The sequence below is a fragment of the Meles meles genome, chromosome 6 (genome assembly GCF_922984935.1).
Source record: "Meles meles chromosome 6, mMelMel3.1 paternal haplotype, whole genome shotgun sequence".
In the NCBI taxonomy this organism is placed as follows: Eukaryota; Metazoa; Chordata; class Mammalia; order Carnivora; family Mustelidae; genus Meles; species Meles meles.
The window spans coordinates 48,534,556-48,553,888 of NC_060071.1; the positions used below are offsets into that span (position 1 = coordinate 48,534,556).

Sequence of the window (19,333 nt, forward strand, 5' to 3'; positions counted from 1 at the left end):
TGGCCCGGGAGGATGCTCCCCCTTTCAGAGCGAATCCTCCAGGTGGCAAACTCCCAGTCCACTTCAGCCGAAGTCTTCTGCATCCGAACGGGCGCCTCCCCCGCAACGTGGAGCTGGCCACCCGAAACTCCCCCAAGCGGTCTCCCCCAAACCCTCCATTCCACCCCCGCAACCCGCCACAGAAACACACGCCGGCCTGCGCCCCACCCAGGATCTCCGCGGCCCCCTCCCCAACCCGGAGAAGGGCTCCCCGACCAGTCCCTACAGACACACACACTCTCAGGTTCCATTCTCCCGGACCCCGTCGAAGCCGGAGTGAGTACCTGGTCCGGCAGTGCTCCGAGGCTCAGATGGGGCGGACGCGGTACCCTCCCAAAGGCGCCGAGTGCTTCTCCAGCCACCCGCAGTGGTGGCTTCTCTCTTTCCCAAGAGCGGGAGGGAGGAGAGGTGCCGGAGGGGAGGGGGGAAAGCGAAGAGCCGAGGGGCTGTAAGAGCCGAGCCGGAACCACTAGCGCTGGCCCCACCCTCGGCCCGGCGCAGAGCACCCTGGCGCTCCTGATAGGACAAACTTAAAGCAGGCAAAGAGAAAGGGACACCACCACTTCCGGGTCATCCCCATTACTGCCCCTCCCTAGCAACCGCGTGGGGTTGCTAAGCGGAAGTGCCTTCAAAGACAGCCAACCCCATTTCTTCTGAGACTACCAGGAGGTAGCTCGGAGGGGCTACCTTTTTGGAAACACCCTCTTACCTTTCCCCGGTGATCTTCGACACTCTTCGCCGTCAGACACGCGGAGCCCAGCTTGCTTTTCCCTTCAACTGTAGTCTCCCCTCCAGCCCCCAGGCACTATATACACCTGCTCCCTCCCACCCTGAGTCCAGGCCAACTCATTGACTCCTCCTAAGGCTCTCTCTGGTCCCTCGTGGGAGTTTTCTTCTGGCGACTTAGCAAGCATCTCCCTCTTGTGGATTTTCAGTTATGTTTCAGCTGGGTTTAAAAAATCTTCAATGTTACGAAAGCTTTTTCATGGACTTCATTCACCTGTGACAGCCTCTAAAACCGAACGGTGAGAAAAGTTTTGTCTTCACCTATCTTACCTTTTGTGAGGATTACACATTTATGTACAATCTAGAAATAGCCTAACTAAAATGGAAGGGGAAAAAAAAGATTGGCTGTAAGTCGAGTAGAGCGATTTTGACCCATAAAAGAGAAAAAAGGCCAAAAGAAGCCGGTAATCAAGCTAGGGACAGACAACATTTAATCCTCCAGTCAGAATAAACTTTCATACCAACACTGTGGACAAGAAAAATGTTGTGAGACCTCATTTACTCTTCTGTCGGGGTGATCTGAATTTTGAAGTTATTGGGAAAACTACTGGCTATGGTAAAACCCAATATAATTAGTCCTCTCTTTAGAAAAATGACCCATACATTAGGGCAGTTAAACATTCAGAAAAATGTAACTGGTAAATCAGAAAAAAAATTAGTAAAAATCTTGGCTGGACTTTCTTATCTTGAATATGTTTAAAAGCAGTAAAACTTGAGTAGCTGCTGAATCTGTTTTCTATTCGATAGCAGTGAATGTACATGCAATTGCTGGCTCTGATTTTACTGGTCATGATAGCTTCTTAGTCACCAATATTGGACTGTTGTCCACCTCATCTGGGGCAGAGGAAATGAGCTTTGGTAACTTAAAAGAAAGAGCAGGACTGTTGGTTTCCTGTACCCATGGAACAGCATTAAATTGATTCATCCTAGACAGTTTAGCAAAACCTGTAGGAAATCACTTGAGATTCAAATGTCAGTAGTAATTTAATTAGTCTAAAACATTTCAACTCTTGCCATGGACATGCATACGTGTGGGAGTATGCACATAAAAAATTTCAAATGGAATTTGAATACATCCACTAATTAATAGTTCTTTTAAAGGGGTGCCTGGCTGGCTCCGTCAGTAGAGCATGCAAGTTCCAGCCCCAAGTTGGGTGTAGGGATTACTTAAAAAACAAACAAACAAACAAAAAAACCCACCTGGCAATAGGTCACAAGTAATGAACCTGTTACCATGACAAAATAGAGGATATTATTTCAATTGTCAACAGAATAAAAAATTTTTAAATTAGAAAAATAAAACTACGAGTTCAATGAATAATGACTTATCTAAACTATAGTGGACTTAGATGTCGCTAAAAATCTTAAAAAGTGATATGGTAAATGTGTATATAAATGTGTATAAAATGTGTATATAAATAAATATTTAATTGGGTAAAATTAATTGTTAAGATTTTTTTAAAGATTTTATTTATTTGTCAGAGAGAGCGAGCATAAGCAGGGGAAAGGGGCAGAGGCAGAGGGAGAAACAGGCTCCCCCACTAAGCAAGGAACCAGATGTGGGACTCAATTCCAGGACCCCAGAATCATGACCTGAGCTGAAGGCAGACCCTCAACCAACTGAGACACCCAGGCATCCCACAATTAATTGTTAAGATTAAATGTGGTAGTAGCCAATATAGAAATGCAGGTTCCTGTGCATCATTCATTTTTCCAATTGCCTGAGGTAATAGGAGTTATAAAAGCATCCATTTAAATCTTCTCCTACTATAGTTTTGTGGTTTTGGTTTGTTGTTTTTTTTTTAGTTACTCAATTGCTTTTTTATAGTTGTATGACTGGCTCAACTACTAAATGGTCATATGACATATAGTTCTATCATTCTCTTTTTTAAAAGAAAGATTTATTTATTTATGAGGGGCACATAGGTGGCTTGGTTGATTAAGCGTCTGCCTTATGCTCAGGTCATGATTCCAGGGTCCTGGGATCAAGCCTAGTATCAGGCTCCCTGCTAACCAGTGACTCTGTTTCTCCCTCTTCCTCTGGTCCTCTTCCTGCTTGTGCTTGCTCTCTTTTCAATAAATAAATAAAAATCTTTTAAAAAAATATTTATTTATGAGAGAGAGAGAGCGAGCACATGTGAGTGGGGGTGGGGGGAGCAGAGAGAGAGAAAAAAATCTTCAAGCATCAGGGGATCTGACATGGGGGTGAATCCCACAATCCATGAGGTCATGACCGAGCTGAAACCAAGAGTTGCCTAACTGATTGAGCCACCCAGGTGTGCCCTATTACTCTATCATTTTCAGTATACTCATTGCTTGGAGATCTCTAAAGTTGTACAGCAAAATCCACATCTAAAACTAGCTATGTGGGTTTAACTACATTTTTAGGATTTTGTGAGCAGTGCTAGAGGAATCCATATTCTTAATATGAACCATAATTAAGACAGTGTTCTCAGAACCTGGCTAGATCTCAAATGGCCTTCAAAGTCAGTACAGTAAGCACCCTTCATCCTGTAAATGAATACTGGACCTCCAGTCTTTTTGCCAATCTCTTCAAAGTTTTTTTTTTTTTTCACTTTTTTAAATCGTCTCTTTTAATCATTCAAGAAAATCAGGGTATCTAACGTTTATTTTTTAAAAACCCAGGTCACCTGGCTGGCTCAGTCAGAACATGCGACCCTTGATCTCAGGGTCATGAGTTAGAGCCCCACATTAATGTAGAGATCACTTTAAAAACAAGTAAATAGGGTGCCTGGGTGGCTTAGTGGGTTAAGACCCTGCCTTTGACTCGGGTCATGATCTCAGGGTCCTGGGATGGGTCCGGCATTGGGCTCTCTGCTTGGCAGGGAGCCTGCTTCCTCCACTCTCTCTCTCTCTGCCTGTCTCTGCCTACTTGTGATCTCTGTCTGTCAAATAAATAAATAAAATCTTTTTAAAAAAAATTAAGTAAGTAGGGCAACTGGGTGACTCAGTGGGTTAAGCCTCTGCCGTCGGCTCAGGTCAAGATCCCAGGATCCTGGGATCAAGCCCTGCATCGGGCTCTCTGCTCAGCAGGGAGCCTGCATCCACCTCTCTCTCTGCCTGCCTCTCGGCCTACTTGTGATCTCTCTCCGTCAAATAAATAAATAAAATTTAAAAAAATAAGTAAATAAAAATAAAATAAAATAAAAATAAGTAAATAATTTTTTAAAACAATAAAACCCAATACTGTTACTCAATAATATTTAAATATTCCTGAAGTAATTAATATTCAGATATACTTAGAGTTCCATTGACATCTCCAAATATAAAAGATAACAAAACTAGGGGCACCTGGGTGGCTCAGCGGGATAAGCCTCTACTTTCGGCTCAGGTCATGGTCTCAGGGTCCTGGGATCGAACCCCACATTGGGCTCTCTGTTCAGCAGGGAGCCTGCTTCCCCCCCTCTCTCTCTGCCTGCCTCTCTGCTTACTTATGATCTCTCTCTGTGTCATATAAATAAATAAAATCTATTAAAAAATGATAACAAAACTGAGTCAATCAGTTAGTGAATACTTGGGATGAGTTGGAGAAGACATGTAGTCAAATTTGCCACTTAAATGCCTAAGCAATATACAACACAAAACCCACAGTTCCTAACACAAGGGGCTTAGAGAAACCCACTTAGGATACATGTGAAATAAACTATAGAATGTTTAGCCCTAGGAAGAGAAAGCTTAGGATGTAACAGCTATATTGAAATACATGAAGGTTGTAATGTGGAAGGAATAAGTTGTTATGAGTTATTTCAAAGACAAAACCAAGAATAGAAGGAGGGCAGTTAGAGAAATTCAAAATTTTAATTCCCAACATTTTTCACAGAGTTGCCAATTAATAAAATAGTTCACCTAATGAACAGCTGTAATTGGCTTGAGTTGGGCAAGATTACTTCTTGTTCAGTGAGGTTTTGATTCAGTGAAAATCTTTCCCACCCCCATATGCCATTCTCAAAGATAAAAAGAACCATTATAACAATGTTGGTTGGATCAAGGTCCAGCTGAACCTTTAATTTTTCCAAAAGTGAATTACCACGACACGTTGTAAGTACAGTGAGAACTATAAGCAGCATATATATACATGTGGAAAGGTGTGGTTAATTTAGGTTTCATTTTCTGCTTTAAAAAAAATGATAAGCATTTGTCATAAATAACTCCTTGAGCAAGCACACTGTACAACTTTCATGATAGTATTGCTCTTCCAGGGTGCCTGGGTGGCCCAGTGAGTTAAGCTTCTGCCTTCAGCTCAGGTCATGACCCTTGAGCCCTCAGATTGAGGCCCACATGGGGATTCCTGCTCAGCTGAGTCAGCTTCTTCTTCCCCTCACACACTTGTTCTCTCTCTCGCTCTCTCTCAACTAAATAAATATTTTTAAAAATAAAATTAAAATATAGTATATTTCTTCCTTTGTGAAACTAGGTAAACATAAAATACATATGATCCCCACAATGTTCAAAAATTCCAGAAAAGTTTTATTCATTGGTCAGGAATTTAATATTTATTTTAATATTGTTTTTATTTTATTTAAAAATTTTGAAATATTTATTTTAATATTGTTAATTTTGTTATTTTTTAATATTTAATATTAGTATTAATAATTTGAATAATCCATTCAAAGAGGAAAGCCAGATTAATTATGTGAAGGGTACAAAATTAGAAACAAGTTTAATTATCTTTTTAATATATAAATTTTACTTTTGATCCAGTTTTCAGGAGAAACAGGGAGTCATCCTATGTTGTATATTTGGAAAGACTGTAGGTTCTTTAAGTCAAAATTTTTAGAAACAATTACATATCAGACTTAGACTCAGTGGGTCTATGTGGGTCTATGATGTGTCTATGGACACGTCACCATAAAGTTTCTCTTTCCATCAATGAAAAATAGCAAATCAGGTTTCAGATCCACCAAAACTTTACTTTAAGGATTCCTGGGTGGCTCAGTAGTTCTGCCTTTGGCTCAGGTCATGATCCCAGGGTCCTGGGATGGAGCCCCGCATTGGGCTCAGATCATGACCCCAGGGTCCTGGGAATGAGCCCTGCATTGGGGCTCATTCTGCATCTGCAGGGGGCCTGCTTCTCTTTCTCCAACTCCCCTTGCTTGTGTTCCCTCCCTTGCTGTCTGTCTCTCTCTCTGCCAAATGAATAAATAGAATCTTAAAAAAAAATCCATCTCGGGGGTGCCTGGGTGGCTCAGTGGGTTAAAGCCTCTGCCTTCGGCTCAGGTCATGATCCCAGGGTCCTGGGATGGAGCCCCGCATTGGGCTCTCTGCTCAGCAGGGAGCCTGCTTCCCTTCCTCTCTCTCTGTCTGCCTCTCTGCCTACCTGTGATCTCTGTCTGTCAAATAAATAAATAAAATCTTTAAAAAAAAATCCATCTCTAAAAGACAAAGCAAAAAATATAATCTACAATCATCAGAACTTAGTTTAAAAACTGATAAATCAGAATAATGCACTGATTTGTATTTTTTTTTTCACTAATTTGTATTTGTAAGAAAAAAATAGTAGGACATAATCTCAGGAAGCACACAAATAGTCTATTGTGAAAATAAGTATTCATTTATTAAAAACAAAGTTCAGCAAAACATACTTGTTAAAACATGGTTAATTTTGACAACAGGAGGTCAGGGAGCAAAAAATGTGATGAGAAAGTAAGAATATCAGTTACTAAGTTATATTATATCCTCCCCTTCATTTATACCCCTGGTTATCTTAAAATGTATAATGGTAGCTCTAAGGACTCTAGACAGATATCTGGATTTATGGTATGTTGCCTTTCATGTTTTATCGATTTCCAACTTTAAAATTATAGGCCCAAAGGGTAATATTTTATGATACTGAATCAAATGCATATTCTTGGAAAATTTCTCTCTTTTAGTGTAGTCTATGAAATATTCCTGTCTAATTCTATGGTAGTATTTTCGCCCGTTTTGTTGTTGTTAGAAGCTTTATCAGCTGTTTAAACCCTCAGGCCAAATTGCCCTGACGGAGAAGATACATAGCCGTCCAAATTTTTTCAACATTGCATCTTTGGCCCTCTTTCTTGAAGAGGGTATAGGTTCAGTTTAATTAATACTGAATTTTTTTAATGTGCAAAAACCTAACTCTGCTTCTTAAGGCAAATAAAAGAAACAAAAGTATGGCACCACTCCAATTATCAAATGCCATTAAAAATGGCAGAAGTACAAAGATCTAAACAATCTCAAACACAGATTCGTAATTAGAACACCATGCAATGAATAATTTTTAGCAAGAACAAGAAGCTTAATAACAACAGGTAAAAGAAACCAAATATTGCAGTTTACTGAATACTAAGCTAAGTAATTGTAATTAATCTTACAAATTCTCCAATATCATAATCACTTGCTTTAGAGTAACTGTATATAAGCCTCATTTTTTAAATTAAATGCCTATTCAACAAAGCTAATTAGAACAAATACATTTATGCATTTACATCCTAGAATAATAAACAGGAGACATTGGTCAAGGATGAATTAAGAAAGTTCTATTCTTTTTCGTCATCTGAGTGATCAGGTGGCAAAGGACATGCTCTGTGGAAAGAATAGAGAACTTCAATAGTCATTGGAGTATCGACTATTTAAAAAAAAGTGTTATCAACCTATATAAATCATCACCATTAATAGTGCAATGTGTCTGGTCAAGTGAATAGAAATGAGAGAAAATTAAACTCCATTAGTTGACAAACACCTACAAATCCCAAGTACTAGAGCAACAAAATCTTTAACTATTTTGCCTGTTAATTTGTCATATCCGTTGTTTCTCCTTTAGGATATGTTGCCATTCTTATTAAAAAGGGAATCTCTATTTCTATAGCATCTTCTTTCAATTAAGTGAATTGATAAAGAGTATAATCCTTCAGCAAGAACATCATGATAATAGGGATGTCTGGGTGGCTCAGTCAGTTAAGCTTCTGCCTTCAGTCCAGGTCATGATCATGATTCCAGGGTCCAGGATCAAGTCCCACATCCGGCTCCTTGCTCAGCAGGAAGCCTGCTCCCTTCAGCCTGCTTCTCCCTCAGCCTGCCACTCCCCAACTCGTGCTTTCCCCGCATCCCTCCCTACAAATAAATAAATAAAATCTTAAAAAAAAAAAAAAAAGAACTTTGTGATAAAAAAAAAAATCAACCAATCCATGTGAACAGAGAAAACAAAGCAAGTTGCCATATTTGACTGTATATCCTTTTGAACCATATAAACATATTACCTAATTGGAAAAAAATCTCAAAATTGGTTAAATTGGTACAAGGTAGTTGTAGCTTTTGAAAAATAATTTACATTATCCCAGAGCCATTCTGTATTCACTATACTTTTTATAGAGAAAAGTCTATGTAAAACTTAACCATAAATCAGGATTTTTTTGGAGCTGCTGAAGATCTGTGAAATCTACTCTAAAATAAGCAGTTTTCAGGGCACCTGGGTGGCTCAGTCAGTGAAGCATCTGCCTTCGGCTCAGGTCATGATCCCAGGGTACTGGGATGAAACCCCATGTTGAGCTCTCTGCTCAGCATAGAGTCTGCTTCTTTCTCCCCCTGTTCTTGCTCTCTCTCATGTGTGTGCATGCTCTCTCTATCTAATAAATAAATAAAATCTTTTTGAAAAATTGTTTAAATAAATAAATAATAAAATATTTTAAAAAATAAAATGAGGAGTTTTCAAATTAGATCCCATAAGCCTAATTGGTCATAGAGCTAGGTAGTGAAAGAAGGAAGTAAAAGGTATTCTGACCGGGTATGAGATTATCATTTGACTTACCTACTATTAGATTACCACGAGGACTTCATTGTATTTTCCTGGAAGTTAAATCAAATTAACAAATGAACACTATCATGAGCCAAGCTTCCTTTTTGCAAGGACCTGCTGTTTATATATCATAGCTCTATTCAAGGTTTTACGCACATAGTCTTTCTTGATTCTGACTCCACCCCACCCCCATGCAAGTAAAGGGAGTTTACCCTGCCTTTGTGAGAAAAATAAAGCTGTAGGAGTAGCCATGTTTCAGGTTATAAATTAGAGAGTTTATAGCAGAAGTCCTTCTGATAATTGTTAACTACTATCAAAAATAAGGCTATTGGGGCGCCTGGGTGGCTCAGTGGATTAAGCCGCTGCCTTCGGCTCAGGTCATGATCTCAGGGTCCTGGGATCGAGCCCCGCATCGGGCTCTCTGCTCCGCGGGGAGCCTGCTTCCTCCTCTCTCTCTGCCTGCCTCTCTGCCTACTTGTGATCTCTCTCTCTGTCAAATAAATAAATAAAATCTTTAAAAAAAAAATAAGGCTATTGATATACTATCAATAAAGAGGTAATTACAACTCTCCTAAACAAAAACAAATCTAAGAAAGGGGTCTAAAGGAATAATATAAACCGTTATTACCTAGTTTTATGTCACAAATTTTAGTACACCATGGATCAAAGTCCTTTATGAAAATATACATGTATTCTTTCTCCATATAATTGAAAACCTGTAATATATATTTTATTGTTACGATGATCAGTAATGGTCAATGGTATAGCCATATTTGGCAATATTGCCAAATATTTTGTTTCCTTAGTGGAAGTCACAAATAATTCAAGAGGGCTGTAATATATTCTAGAGCTAATATTGACTATTAGTCTGTCATATTAGAATGAGAAAGAACAAGGAAGAATGATGCCAGACAGTGACCTGGAACTAGAAGAAACTTACAGGATCATGAAAGCAAGTCTATTAAAAGGCTCTATCTAAAAATGTATCCCATTCATTGTTGATTTTTATTGAAGGCAGAAATCGTAATAGTGACATAGCAACAAAGTCTAAAATTTAGTTACTGCTCTAGAGTTTGACATTTCTTTTAGATATCTCATAACAGGGATGCCTAGCTGGCTCATCAGAAGAGCATGTGACTCTTCATCTTGGGGTTGTGAGTTCAAACCCCACATTGGGTGCAAAGATTTCTAAAAACAAACAAACAAACAAACAAAAAACTTAAATATCTTATAACATGGATGGTAGGCACTCAATAAACATTTATTAAATGATCTTAGGAACAGTATTGAATTCTTAAAAATTTATATACATAAGAATCCTTTTCTATATCCAAATACTTTGTTTTAATTGCTCTTTCAGCCATTTATTTTTATTTAGTTTGTGTCCAATGGAAATCAATTCCAAACACACTGTACAATCCCAAACAGATGTACAGTGTTCAGATATGAAACAAAGGGAATGTTCACTCACATCCAGAGATCCTTCATAGCTTGAGATCTATTGGGTCTGGTTGCTCCCCTATAGGTTTCTAAAGACGGCAAATAGTGGTTTAAGAATTATTAAGCCTACTGGGGCGCCTGGGTGGCTCAGTGGGTTAAAGCCTCTGCCTTCGGCTCAGGTCATGATCTCGGGGTCTTGGGATCGAGCCCCACATCGGGCTCTCTGCTCCGCGGGGAGCCTGCTTCCTCCTCTCTCTCTGCCTGCCTCTCTGCCTAGCTGTGATTTCTCTCTGTCAAATAAATAAAATATTTTAAAAATAAAAAAAAATTAAAAAAAGAATTATTAAGCCTACTGTGGCCATATTGGATACTGTAACATGTAAGCATCAGTGTATGAACATGTGAACCAAAAATTTCATAAAGTGTCTATTTCTAGAAAGCTTTCTGTACATCAAGGCAGTTGTAAAAGTTTTACTTTCCAGAATCAAGTACACCTAGATTTAGGACGAGGTTCTAACTATCTAAAAATACTGATACAGAAAGTGTTCCAAATGTAGCTATTCTGACTCATAAAGTTATTTTTTTTAATGTATTCATAGAGAGAGCACAAAAGAATTGTGAATTTAATATAGGCAAGTCTCCAGGCACCTGGGTGTTCAGTCAGATAAGCATCCAACTTTTGATTTCAGCTCAGGTCATGATCTCAGGGTCTTGGGATCAAACCCCACGTCCAGCTCTGCGCTCAGCACAGAGTCGGCTTGTCCCTCTCCCTCTGCTCTTCCTCACGCTCATGCTCTCTCTCTCAAATAAATAAAATCATATATATATATTTATATATATATATAAATCATATATATATATATATATATGCCCCTGTCACTTGACTTTTAAGTGTATATGCAAAAATTACTCATGCTGGGGCACCTGGGTGGCTCAGTGGGTTAAAGCCCCTGCCTTTGGCTCGAGTCATGATCCCAGAGTCCTGGGATGGAGCCACGCATCGGGCTCTCTGTTCAGCAGAGAGCCTGCTTCTCCCTCTTCCCTCTCTCTGCCAGCTTCTCTGCCTGCTTGTGATCTCTGTATGTCAAATAAATAAAATATTTTTAAAAAATTACTCATGCTTATATGTGTGGAGCATAACAAATAACATGGAGGACATGGGGAGATGGAGAGGAGAAGGGAGTTGAGGGAAATTGGAAGGGGAGATGAACCACAAGAGACTATGGACTCTGAAAAACAACCTGAGGGTTTTGAAGGGGCGGGGGGTGGGAGGTTGGGGAACCAGGTGGTGGGTAATAGGGAGGGCACGTATTGCATGGAGCACTGGGTGTGGTGCAAAAACAATGAATACTCTTAAGCTGAAAAGAAATTTTTAAAAAAAGTGAAAAAAAAATTACTGATGCTTAGATTTGTAGTAGATGCCAATAAAACATCACTGCCCTGTAACATGTCAGTTACTACATAAAGTCACATGCAATGTCAACCCCAAAGCTCCAGAGGAAAGAGTTCCCGAGAGAACAATGAAAACTTAACAATGTAAAATTTTATGTGGAGTATATCAGCATTAAAATAGTACTGCTGAAATAATAAACAGAGGATTTACAATAACACCTGGTGGTTCCTTCCAATGTACATATAGATAGAATCCTGGAACCTTTTTATATTACCTAATCATTTTATGGCCTAAATTTAATGAATCAAAGTAAAAACCCAATTTCTATTCCACAGCTTATCCCTTTTCTCTAGACCAAGGTGAAATTATTCTTATTATCAAGAGTTTTAAGTGTCCATATTTCTTTTTTTTTTTTTTAATATTTTATTTATTTGACAGAGAGAAATCACAACTAGACAGAGGCAGGCAGAGAGAGAGGAGGAAGCAGGCTCCCTGCAGAGCAGAGAGCCCGATGCGGGGCTCGATCCCAGGACTCTGGGATCATGACCTGAGCCGAAGGCAGAGGCTTTAACCCACTGAGCCACCCAGGCGCCCCTCTTTTTTTTTTTTTTTAAAGATTTTATTTATTTATTTGACAGACAGAGATCACAAGTAGGCAGAGAGAGAGGAGGAGGAAGCAGGCTCCCCGCTGAGCAGAGCTCGTTGCGGGGCTCAATCCCAGGACCCTGAGATCATGACCTGAGCCGAAGGCAGAGGCCTTACCCCACTGAGTCACCCAGGTGCCCCAAGTGTCCATTTTTCTTAAGCTACATTTAATCACATCATTAATTTTCAATGTCTCTCTTTATTCTTGTATGTGAAACTCCAGCAGATTTAATATTGGCATTCATTACCTCGTCAAATCCTTCAGACGCTCTGTAAGTCAGTCCAACTGGGGACTCTCACAGTTTCTGTTAGTAAAATAAAGAGTGGAATTATTAGATCTGATGAAGACTGTGTTTTCCTTGTCACATCGGAATGGCTACTGACTACAGGGCACAGTGGACACTGTGGGTTCAGAGGACCCAGTGTGCTGGTTAAAGGAATGTGTGAATAAATCTGTGTGGATAGGATCAGTGCCAGAAGTAGCAGTCACAGACTGAGCCTGGCCACCATCCCCTTGCCTATTTTGGTCACTGTGGCATGGGTCAGACTTGCTGTTTGGTGTGCTGTTGGATCATAGGCTCCCGGCTCATGCAGGAGAAGTACCTAGCAGGGTCTTCAACCAGGGGGCATCATAATGACAGTGACATGGCACCATCTGTCCACCCATGCTCACCATTCCCCCATACCTCCAGTCATATAATAAATATAATATTTATTATAATATATATTTATTAAAATAAATATATATTATAATAAATATAATATAATAAAAATGAATATGAAGAGAGGTTTTTACCCAGAGATGATCACTATTGATATTTGGTCTATTTATATACATGTTTTTACACTATAAAAACTATAGTTCTATATGCAGAATTTTTGCTTAATATTTATCATCAGCATATTTCTGACACTAAAAGCTTAAAAAGCAAGATTTAATTATCTTCTTTTTTTTAAAAGATTTTATTTATTGGGGTGCCTGGGTGGCTCAGTCGTTAAGCGGCTGCCTTTGGCTCAGGTCATGATCCCGGGTCTTGGGATTGAGCCCTGCGTTGGGAATCCCTGCTCAGCGGGAAGCCTGATTCTCCTTCTTCCACTCCCCCTGTTTGTGTTCCCTTTCTCACTATCTCTGTCAAATAAATAAATAAAATCTTAAAAAAAAAAGATTTTATTTATTTGACAGAGCGAATGAGAGAGCACAAGCAGGAGCAACAGCATAGGGAGAAGGAGAAACAGGTTCCCCACTGAAGAGGGAGCCTGACACAGGACTTATTTTCAGGACCTTGGAATCATGACCTGAGCGGAAGGCTGAGGCTTAACTCACTGAGCCACCCCATTTTCTAACTTTTCTACATTGGTTATTTATTTCTTATGGAGGTTGAACTAGTATTTTTTGAGGAGTTGATTTAGTAGAATTGATGCTGGATAAACCAACATAGAAGTTGTTTTTTTTTGAAAGAAAAAAAAAAGTATAGAAAATAGACTGTAAAAATGAAAGAATAAAGACAGGAAGTTCATGCTTAATAACATAGCCCTTAGTACGTAGCATCTGATTGGGAACTGATCCTCTTTGAGTGACTGAAATGAGTAAAAATAATACTTTTCACTGATGTTTGAAATTTGGGAGTAACTTAGAAAAAGAGTAGTACAAGTTTTTTAAAAAACCCTGGTTTGTGATTTCTTATCTGTTCAAGGCAAAACTTCAAAGTTATTCAATATCCCCTTGTGTTCTATTTTCAAGAATATATTTTCTTTATACTCCAGAATATAAAAACTTACTTTCTTTTTGCTTTTCCTAAGCCACTGCTTCCTGCCTCTTCAGGAATCCGATTCTCTTTTTCAGAATCTTTAGGAGACAGGCTGAAGAATTCTCCGATTCCTTTTTGCCACTTGGGAGTTGGGCGCACACAAACTGGATTCCCTCCTGCATACTTATTTTCAACTATAAAATATAAACAGATGGACCTAAATAAGAACTAAGGATACAACTGCCATTCCTTGAAGGGAAGCAATTAACATTAAATCTACAGGATATTAAGTGGTATTACATCCAGCTTAAAATAATTAGAAAATGTGAGATGATAAAGTTGTATTCAGTCAGTATTATATTATACATTATTATAATACAATATATAATAATATTTTGTTAAAATTATCCTTTGTCCTAGGAAAATAAAATTAACATAATTTTTACAACTGGAAAATATTTTTCATAATTTATCCACAAGCAGAGCTATTCAAATAGTCTTATGTATTGTCATACTAAACTTTGACATTTTTTTCCTAATATGAGATGTAGTATAAATGGCCAAAATTTTACTTAACAAGGTTATTAATTAAAACACCTGTGAAAGGCAAAGCAAATATACAGCAGTGTGAAAGTTTCTGCAAAAATAGGTTACAGTTTTCAAAGCCCTTGGCTCCTTTTCAGTTCGTACAGTTCATAAGGTAAATCCAATTCTTGATTTTTAAAAAAAGATTATTTATTTATTTGACAGACAGAGATCACAAGTAGGCAAAGAAGCAGGCAGAGAGAGAGGGGAAGGGAAGCAGACTCCTCCACTGAGCAGAGAGCCCAATGCCGGGCTTGATCCCAGGACCCTGGGATCATGACCTGAGCCAAAAGCAGAGGCTTTAACCCACTGAGCCACCCAGGCACCCCTTGATTTTTTTTTAAGTAAGTTCTACACCCAACGTGGGGTTTAAACTTATGGCCCTGAGATCAAGAGTTGCATGTTTTACCAACTGAGCCAACCAGGTGCCCCAATTTCTGATTTTTTTTTTCATTTTATTTTATTTTTTTTAAAAGATTTTATTTATTTATTTGACAGATAGAGATCACAAGTAGGGAGAGAGGCAGGCAGAGAGAGAGAGAGGAGGAAGCCGGCTCCCTGCCAAGCAGAGAGCCCAATGCGGGGCTTGATCCCAGGACCCTGGGATCATGACCTGAGCGAAACGCAGAGGCTTTAACCCACTGAGCCACCCAGGCACCCCTTTTTTTTCATTTTAAAACAGCAATATAGAGGAAAAATTTCTGCCTCCTTATGAAGTAATGATTAGTATACGAAGATGAACAAATTACTGAGCCACTACATGTATCTTTCCCTTTAAACACATTTGTCACAAACTCTGTTATAAAGTTGCTTCCATATATACATATATGTATATTTATATACATATATATACGTATACATATACACACTCTCTGAAGTTTTTATTTTTGATTTATTTTTTAAAGATTTTATTTCTGAGAGAGAGAGACAACAAGCCCGAGTAGGGAGAGGGGCAGAGGGAGAAGCAGACTCCTCCACTGAGCAGGGAGCCTGATGCGGGGCTCCATCCCAGAATCCTGGGATCATGACGCGAGCCAAAGGCAGAGGCGTAACCAACAGAGCCACCCAGGCGCCCACTTCTTAAGTTTTTAAATCTTTTTTAAAAGTACAAGTGACTTTTTTTTTAAAGATTTTATTTATTTATTTGACAGACAAGAGATCACAAGTAGGCGGAGAGAAAGGAGGAAGCAGGCTCTCCGCTGAGCAGAGAGCCCGATGCGGGGCTCAATCCCAGGACCCTGGGATCATGACCTGAGCTGAAGGCAGAGGCTTAACCCACTGAGCCACCCAGGCACCCCTACAAGTGACTTTTTAAAAGTAGTGATCTGCGGCCCCTGGGTGGAGCAGTCCGGTTGAAGATCTGAATCTTAGTTTTGGCTCAGGTTGTGGTCTCAGATTTGTGAGATTTGAGCCAGGTCTGGTTGCACTAGCAGTGGAGTCCACTTGAAATTTCTCTCTGCCTCTGGCCCTCCCACCTCAATCTCTCTAAAATAAATAAATATTCAAAAAAAAAATAACAGTGATCCTATGGTTCCTAATTTTCCAAAAGGACACATATAGGAACTCTTTGAGTACGTAGAAAGCATATGGCAGCAACCTATATAGCTCAGCATAGAATTCAAACCTAGCTCAGAGTGCCTGGGTTGCTCAGTTGGTTAAGGGTCTGACTTTGGCTCAGGTTATGATCTCAGGGTTATTGCTTGGCAGGGAGTTTGCTCTCCCTCTCCCTTTGCCCCTCCTCTTGATGGTGCTCTTTCTGTCTCTTGCTCAAGTAAAAAAATAAAAATCTTTAAAAAAAAAAAATTCAAACACGGCTCTGCTGATTTAATTGTGTGACTTTTACCAAAGTATGTAACCTGAGCTTAAATGTCCTCATCATTTAGAATGAAGTTATTACTAATTTCATACAGTTGATTAAAAATAGAGATCTGTGGGCGCCTGCCTGGCTCAGTTGATGAAGCATGCTTTTGATCTCAGGGTTGTGATTTTGAGCCCCATGTTGGGTGCAGAGATTACTTAAAAATAAAATCGGAAAAACAAAACAAAACAAAACAAACAACAAAAAAACCCCAAAAGAGATTTGCAAAGGCATCTGGCTGACTCAGTGTGTAGAGAATGAGACTTTTGATCTTAGGGTCCTGGGTTCAAGCCCTTTTTGGGCATAGAGCTTACTTACAAAAAAATAGAGATCTGTAAAATGCCTTAAGAGGTGCATTTGGCCAACATATGTTCATTAAGGGCCTATTCAGTCGGCTTTGGTGATTCAACAGTGCACCAGACAATGAGATGTGGCCCTGATCATAATTTAGTGGTATAGAGTATAGAATATTCTCAGTAAATTCATCACCTTTCAAAATTTTGACCTACAGCTCCTTTTTATCTAAAGAGAATTAGTTAATATTTTCTAATGAAATATTTAGAACAGGGGGAAGTTTAAGTTAACTTAAGAACCCATGAAGTTCTTCACAGTGCTCCGCTGTATGTTCTTAATTAGGCCTTGTGGAATTAATCTTCCTAACTTCCTAGGAGAGGAATGAGGCACCAGATGGCACGGTATTTCCTCAACCTCTCCTTGCAAAGAAGGTGCAGTGTGAAGCTCTTTCATGGGCCAAGTTTTCCCTCCTAATGTCCCAAAAGCAATATCAGGAGCTGCAGTAGTTGGGATAACACACACACACACACACACACACACACACACACACACACACACACAGACACCATGCCAAAAAATAAACAACAACAAAACCAAAAATACATGCAGAAATAAAAACAAAAACTTTATACTAAGACAACCCGATCAGCACTGTCAACTATAGTCCTAATTCTTAATCTAGTGAAGGGGAGCTTAAATAGCCTCTTGCAGGAAAAAGCCATCAGCCAATATTAAAAATAAAAATGCTAAACTAGAAAGGAAAAATAGGTTTGAAGATAAACCGTGTCTGTCCCTAACCCCGAGGTTGGAGATTCTTTTCCTTGCGACCCCCACCTTTACCCCAACCGAACGAGAGGCCTAGGTCCCCTCATTATATCAGAAGGCAAGGAAGAAATTTGAGTGTGAGGATCTCAGGAAAATAAATTCCACGGTGGGTCAGGAGGCTTGCAGGTCCGGAGAACTGTGGTGCAATGCCTGATTCCCTTTGAGAAAGTTCCTCCAGGAGTTGCAGGGGCGCTTGTTACCTTTCCTTGACGAAGGCGATGTCGAATTAGTGGCAGAAGTGGAGGAACCAAGCACCTTCCTGGGGGCTCGCGAAGCGACCACTGCAGAGAGGCAAAGGAGAGCATTCAAAACAGGGCAGTTAAGTTTCCGACTCGAGTCACAGAGCCGCGTTTTCACCACAGTCCCCGACCCCGCCGCTTGGAGAGAAGAGCCCCGAGATCCAGAACAGCAGGACAACCCTCCCCTGTCCGTGCCGCTCCTTCCTCTTGGAAAAGAGGCCAGGCCGCAGCTTCCAGAATGGTTGGACTAGCCTGGCTCAGAGGGCGGTGGAGAGCCCTGGCCCCTGCCCTCCACTGCCGTGCTCAACTACCTCACCTTTTCTGTAGGTGCCTGGGACACTGTCCGCTTTCGTCCGCACCATGGTCAAACTCGAGGAGATGAGAGCAATCAACTGACTTTCCAACCGCGGGTGTTTAACTGCACAAGGACCCGAAAAACGAATCTCCCGCCACAGTTTATATTGGTCTGGTTCCCGCGCGCTCCACAGACTCTCCGGGGGAGCCGCTCCCATTGGTTCCGCGCCGTCCCCCCACAACCAATCGCCAGTGTCCAGCTATGACAGTGGCGAGCCTTGACTCAGTACCGTTCCGTCCATCAACTTTGCAGAAGCCTGTGATTCGTAGCCGCCCCAAGTGGGCGGTGTTAAAGCTTTTCCTGGGGTGCCCCAAGAGTGAGTGCTAAGATTGTGAGTTAGGGAAATGGGACTGCTTAGAAAAGAAAACCCAGCAGAGACAGCGAATTATAACATTTCTCCAAAAGTTACCACAGGGATAAATCTAACGATCGACTCCAGGAAAAGAAACTTGAAATGAGCAGTTTTTTTTTAAATGCAAATCAGAATAAATAACTTCCTTTTTTAAAGCCTCAAACTATCTCTACAAGGTCCATAACAAACCATTTCTATGGTAAAAACTGAGTCGATTGTATGTACATACACACGTAAAAAGGAACGAATTAATGAAAGGTCTTCCTGACATCTACATGGTCTCAGAGCTCCTTAAAAATACGCCATATGTCAGGGTGCCTGACTGACTCAGTCAGTGGAGCATGCAACTCTTGATCTTAGGGTTGTGGATTTGAGCCCCACCTTCTGTGTAGAGATTACTTAAAAATAAAATCTTAAAAAAAAAAAAAAGCCAAATGTGCCAAGGGTACACCCCTGACACATAGTGATTATAACGCTAGAATAGTAGCTCACAACTATTTTCTATCCCTATGTCTGTCTTCTAATTACTCAAAATACCCCTGGGGAGTGATTTTCACTCTCTGAAAACCATGCATAAAACGTGATCAGATGAGCTTGCCTTGGGATATGTTTTGTTAAATGCTCACTTGAAAGACAATCCTGAAAGTGTAAGCACCGTGTTGATTCTCTCCAATAAATCATGCTTGAACTTTCACAAAATAGGCTACTCAATATGTCAACAGAATCAACAACTACTTTTTGTTTTAGAATTAAAGAACTTGAAAAAAAAAGATTAATGAATCTAGCCAACAGGTGAAAAAATCTATTTTATTAAAATCATTGTATTATAATTCTATTAGTGGTATTATAATAGCAGAAAATGTATTGAAAATTACCTGTAGCTCTGTCTAACACTTGGAGTCTACAGTAGAATTCCTATCAGAAAAATCAACAAGCCCCAGGGTATTCCTTTCTTCTTTGTTATCATTCCCTTCTCAATACACAATCGTTCTTCAATACA

General features: G+C 39.9%; 2 protein-coding genes across 11 annotated transcripts in view; both read right to left on the bottom strand.

The window, feature by feature from the left end:
- The window catches only part of CSNK1G1 (casein kinase 1 gamma 1), a 191,892-nt gene extending 191,379 nt beyond the window's left edge, over positions 1–513 (bottom strand). For all 6 annotated transcript variants that reach the window (XM_046008581.1, XM_046008578.1, XM_046008580.1 and 3 more), the window contains exon 1: positions 324–513. The gene's annotated coding sequence lies outside the window, so the exon portion shown is untranslated. The remainder of the gene's footprint in view (positions 1–323) is intronic.
- A 5,861-nt stretch (positions 514–6,374) lies between these two features.
- On the bottom strand, positions 6,375–18,082 carry PCLAF (PCNA clamp associated factor). 5 transcript variants are annotated; one of them, XR_006818741.1, is made up of 6 exons: positions 17,943–18,082; positions 17,588–17,668; positions 13,857–14,019; positions 12,326–12,382; positions 8,612–8,649; positions 6,375–7,389 (listed from the first exon to the last, which is right to left on the bottom strand). XR_006818741.1 is itself a non-coding variant. In XM_046008920.1 (5 exons), exons 1-4 carry the CDS (start codon positions 17,986–17,988, stop codon positions 8,637–8,639), a joined length of 303 nt encoding a protein of 100 aa, XP_045864876.1. In that variant the 5' UTR covers positions 17,989–18,082; the 3' UTR covers positions 6,375–7,389; positions 8,612–8,636. The 5 variants fall into 5 exon arrangements, 4 of the variants coding, with proteins under 4 accessions (XP_045864876.1, XP_045864878.1, XP_045864877.1 ...); XM_046008920.1 differs by lacking the exon at positions 12,326–12,382; XM_046008922.1 differs by lacking the exon at positions 8,612–8,649.
- Between the last annotated feature and the right edge of the window lie 1,251 nt (positions 18,083–19,333).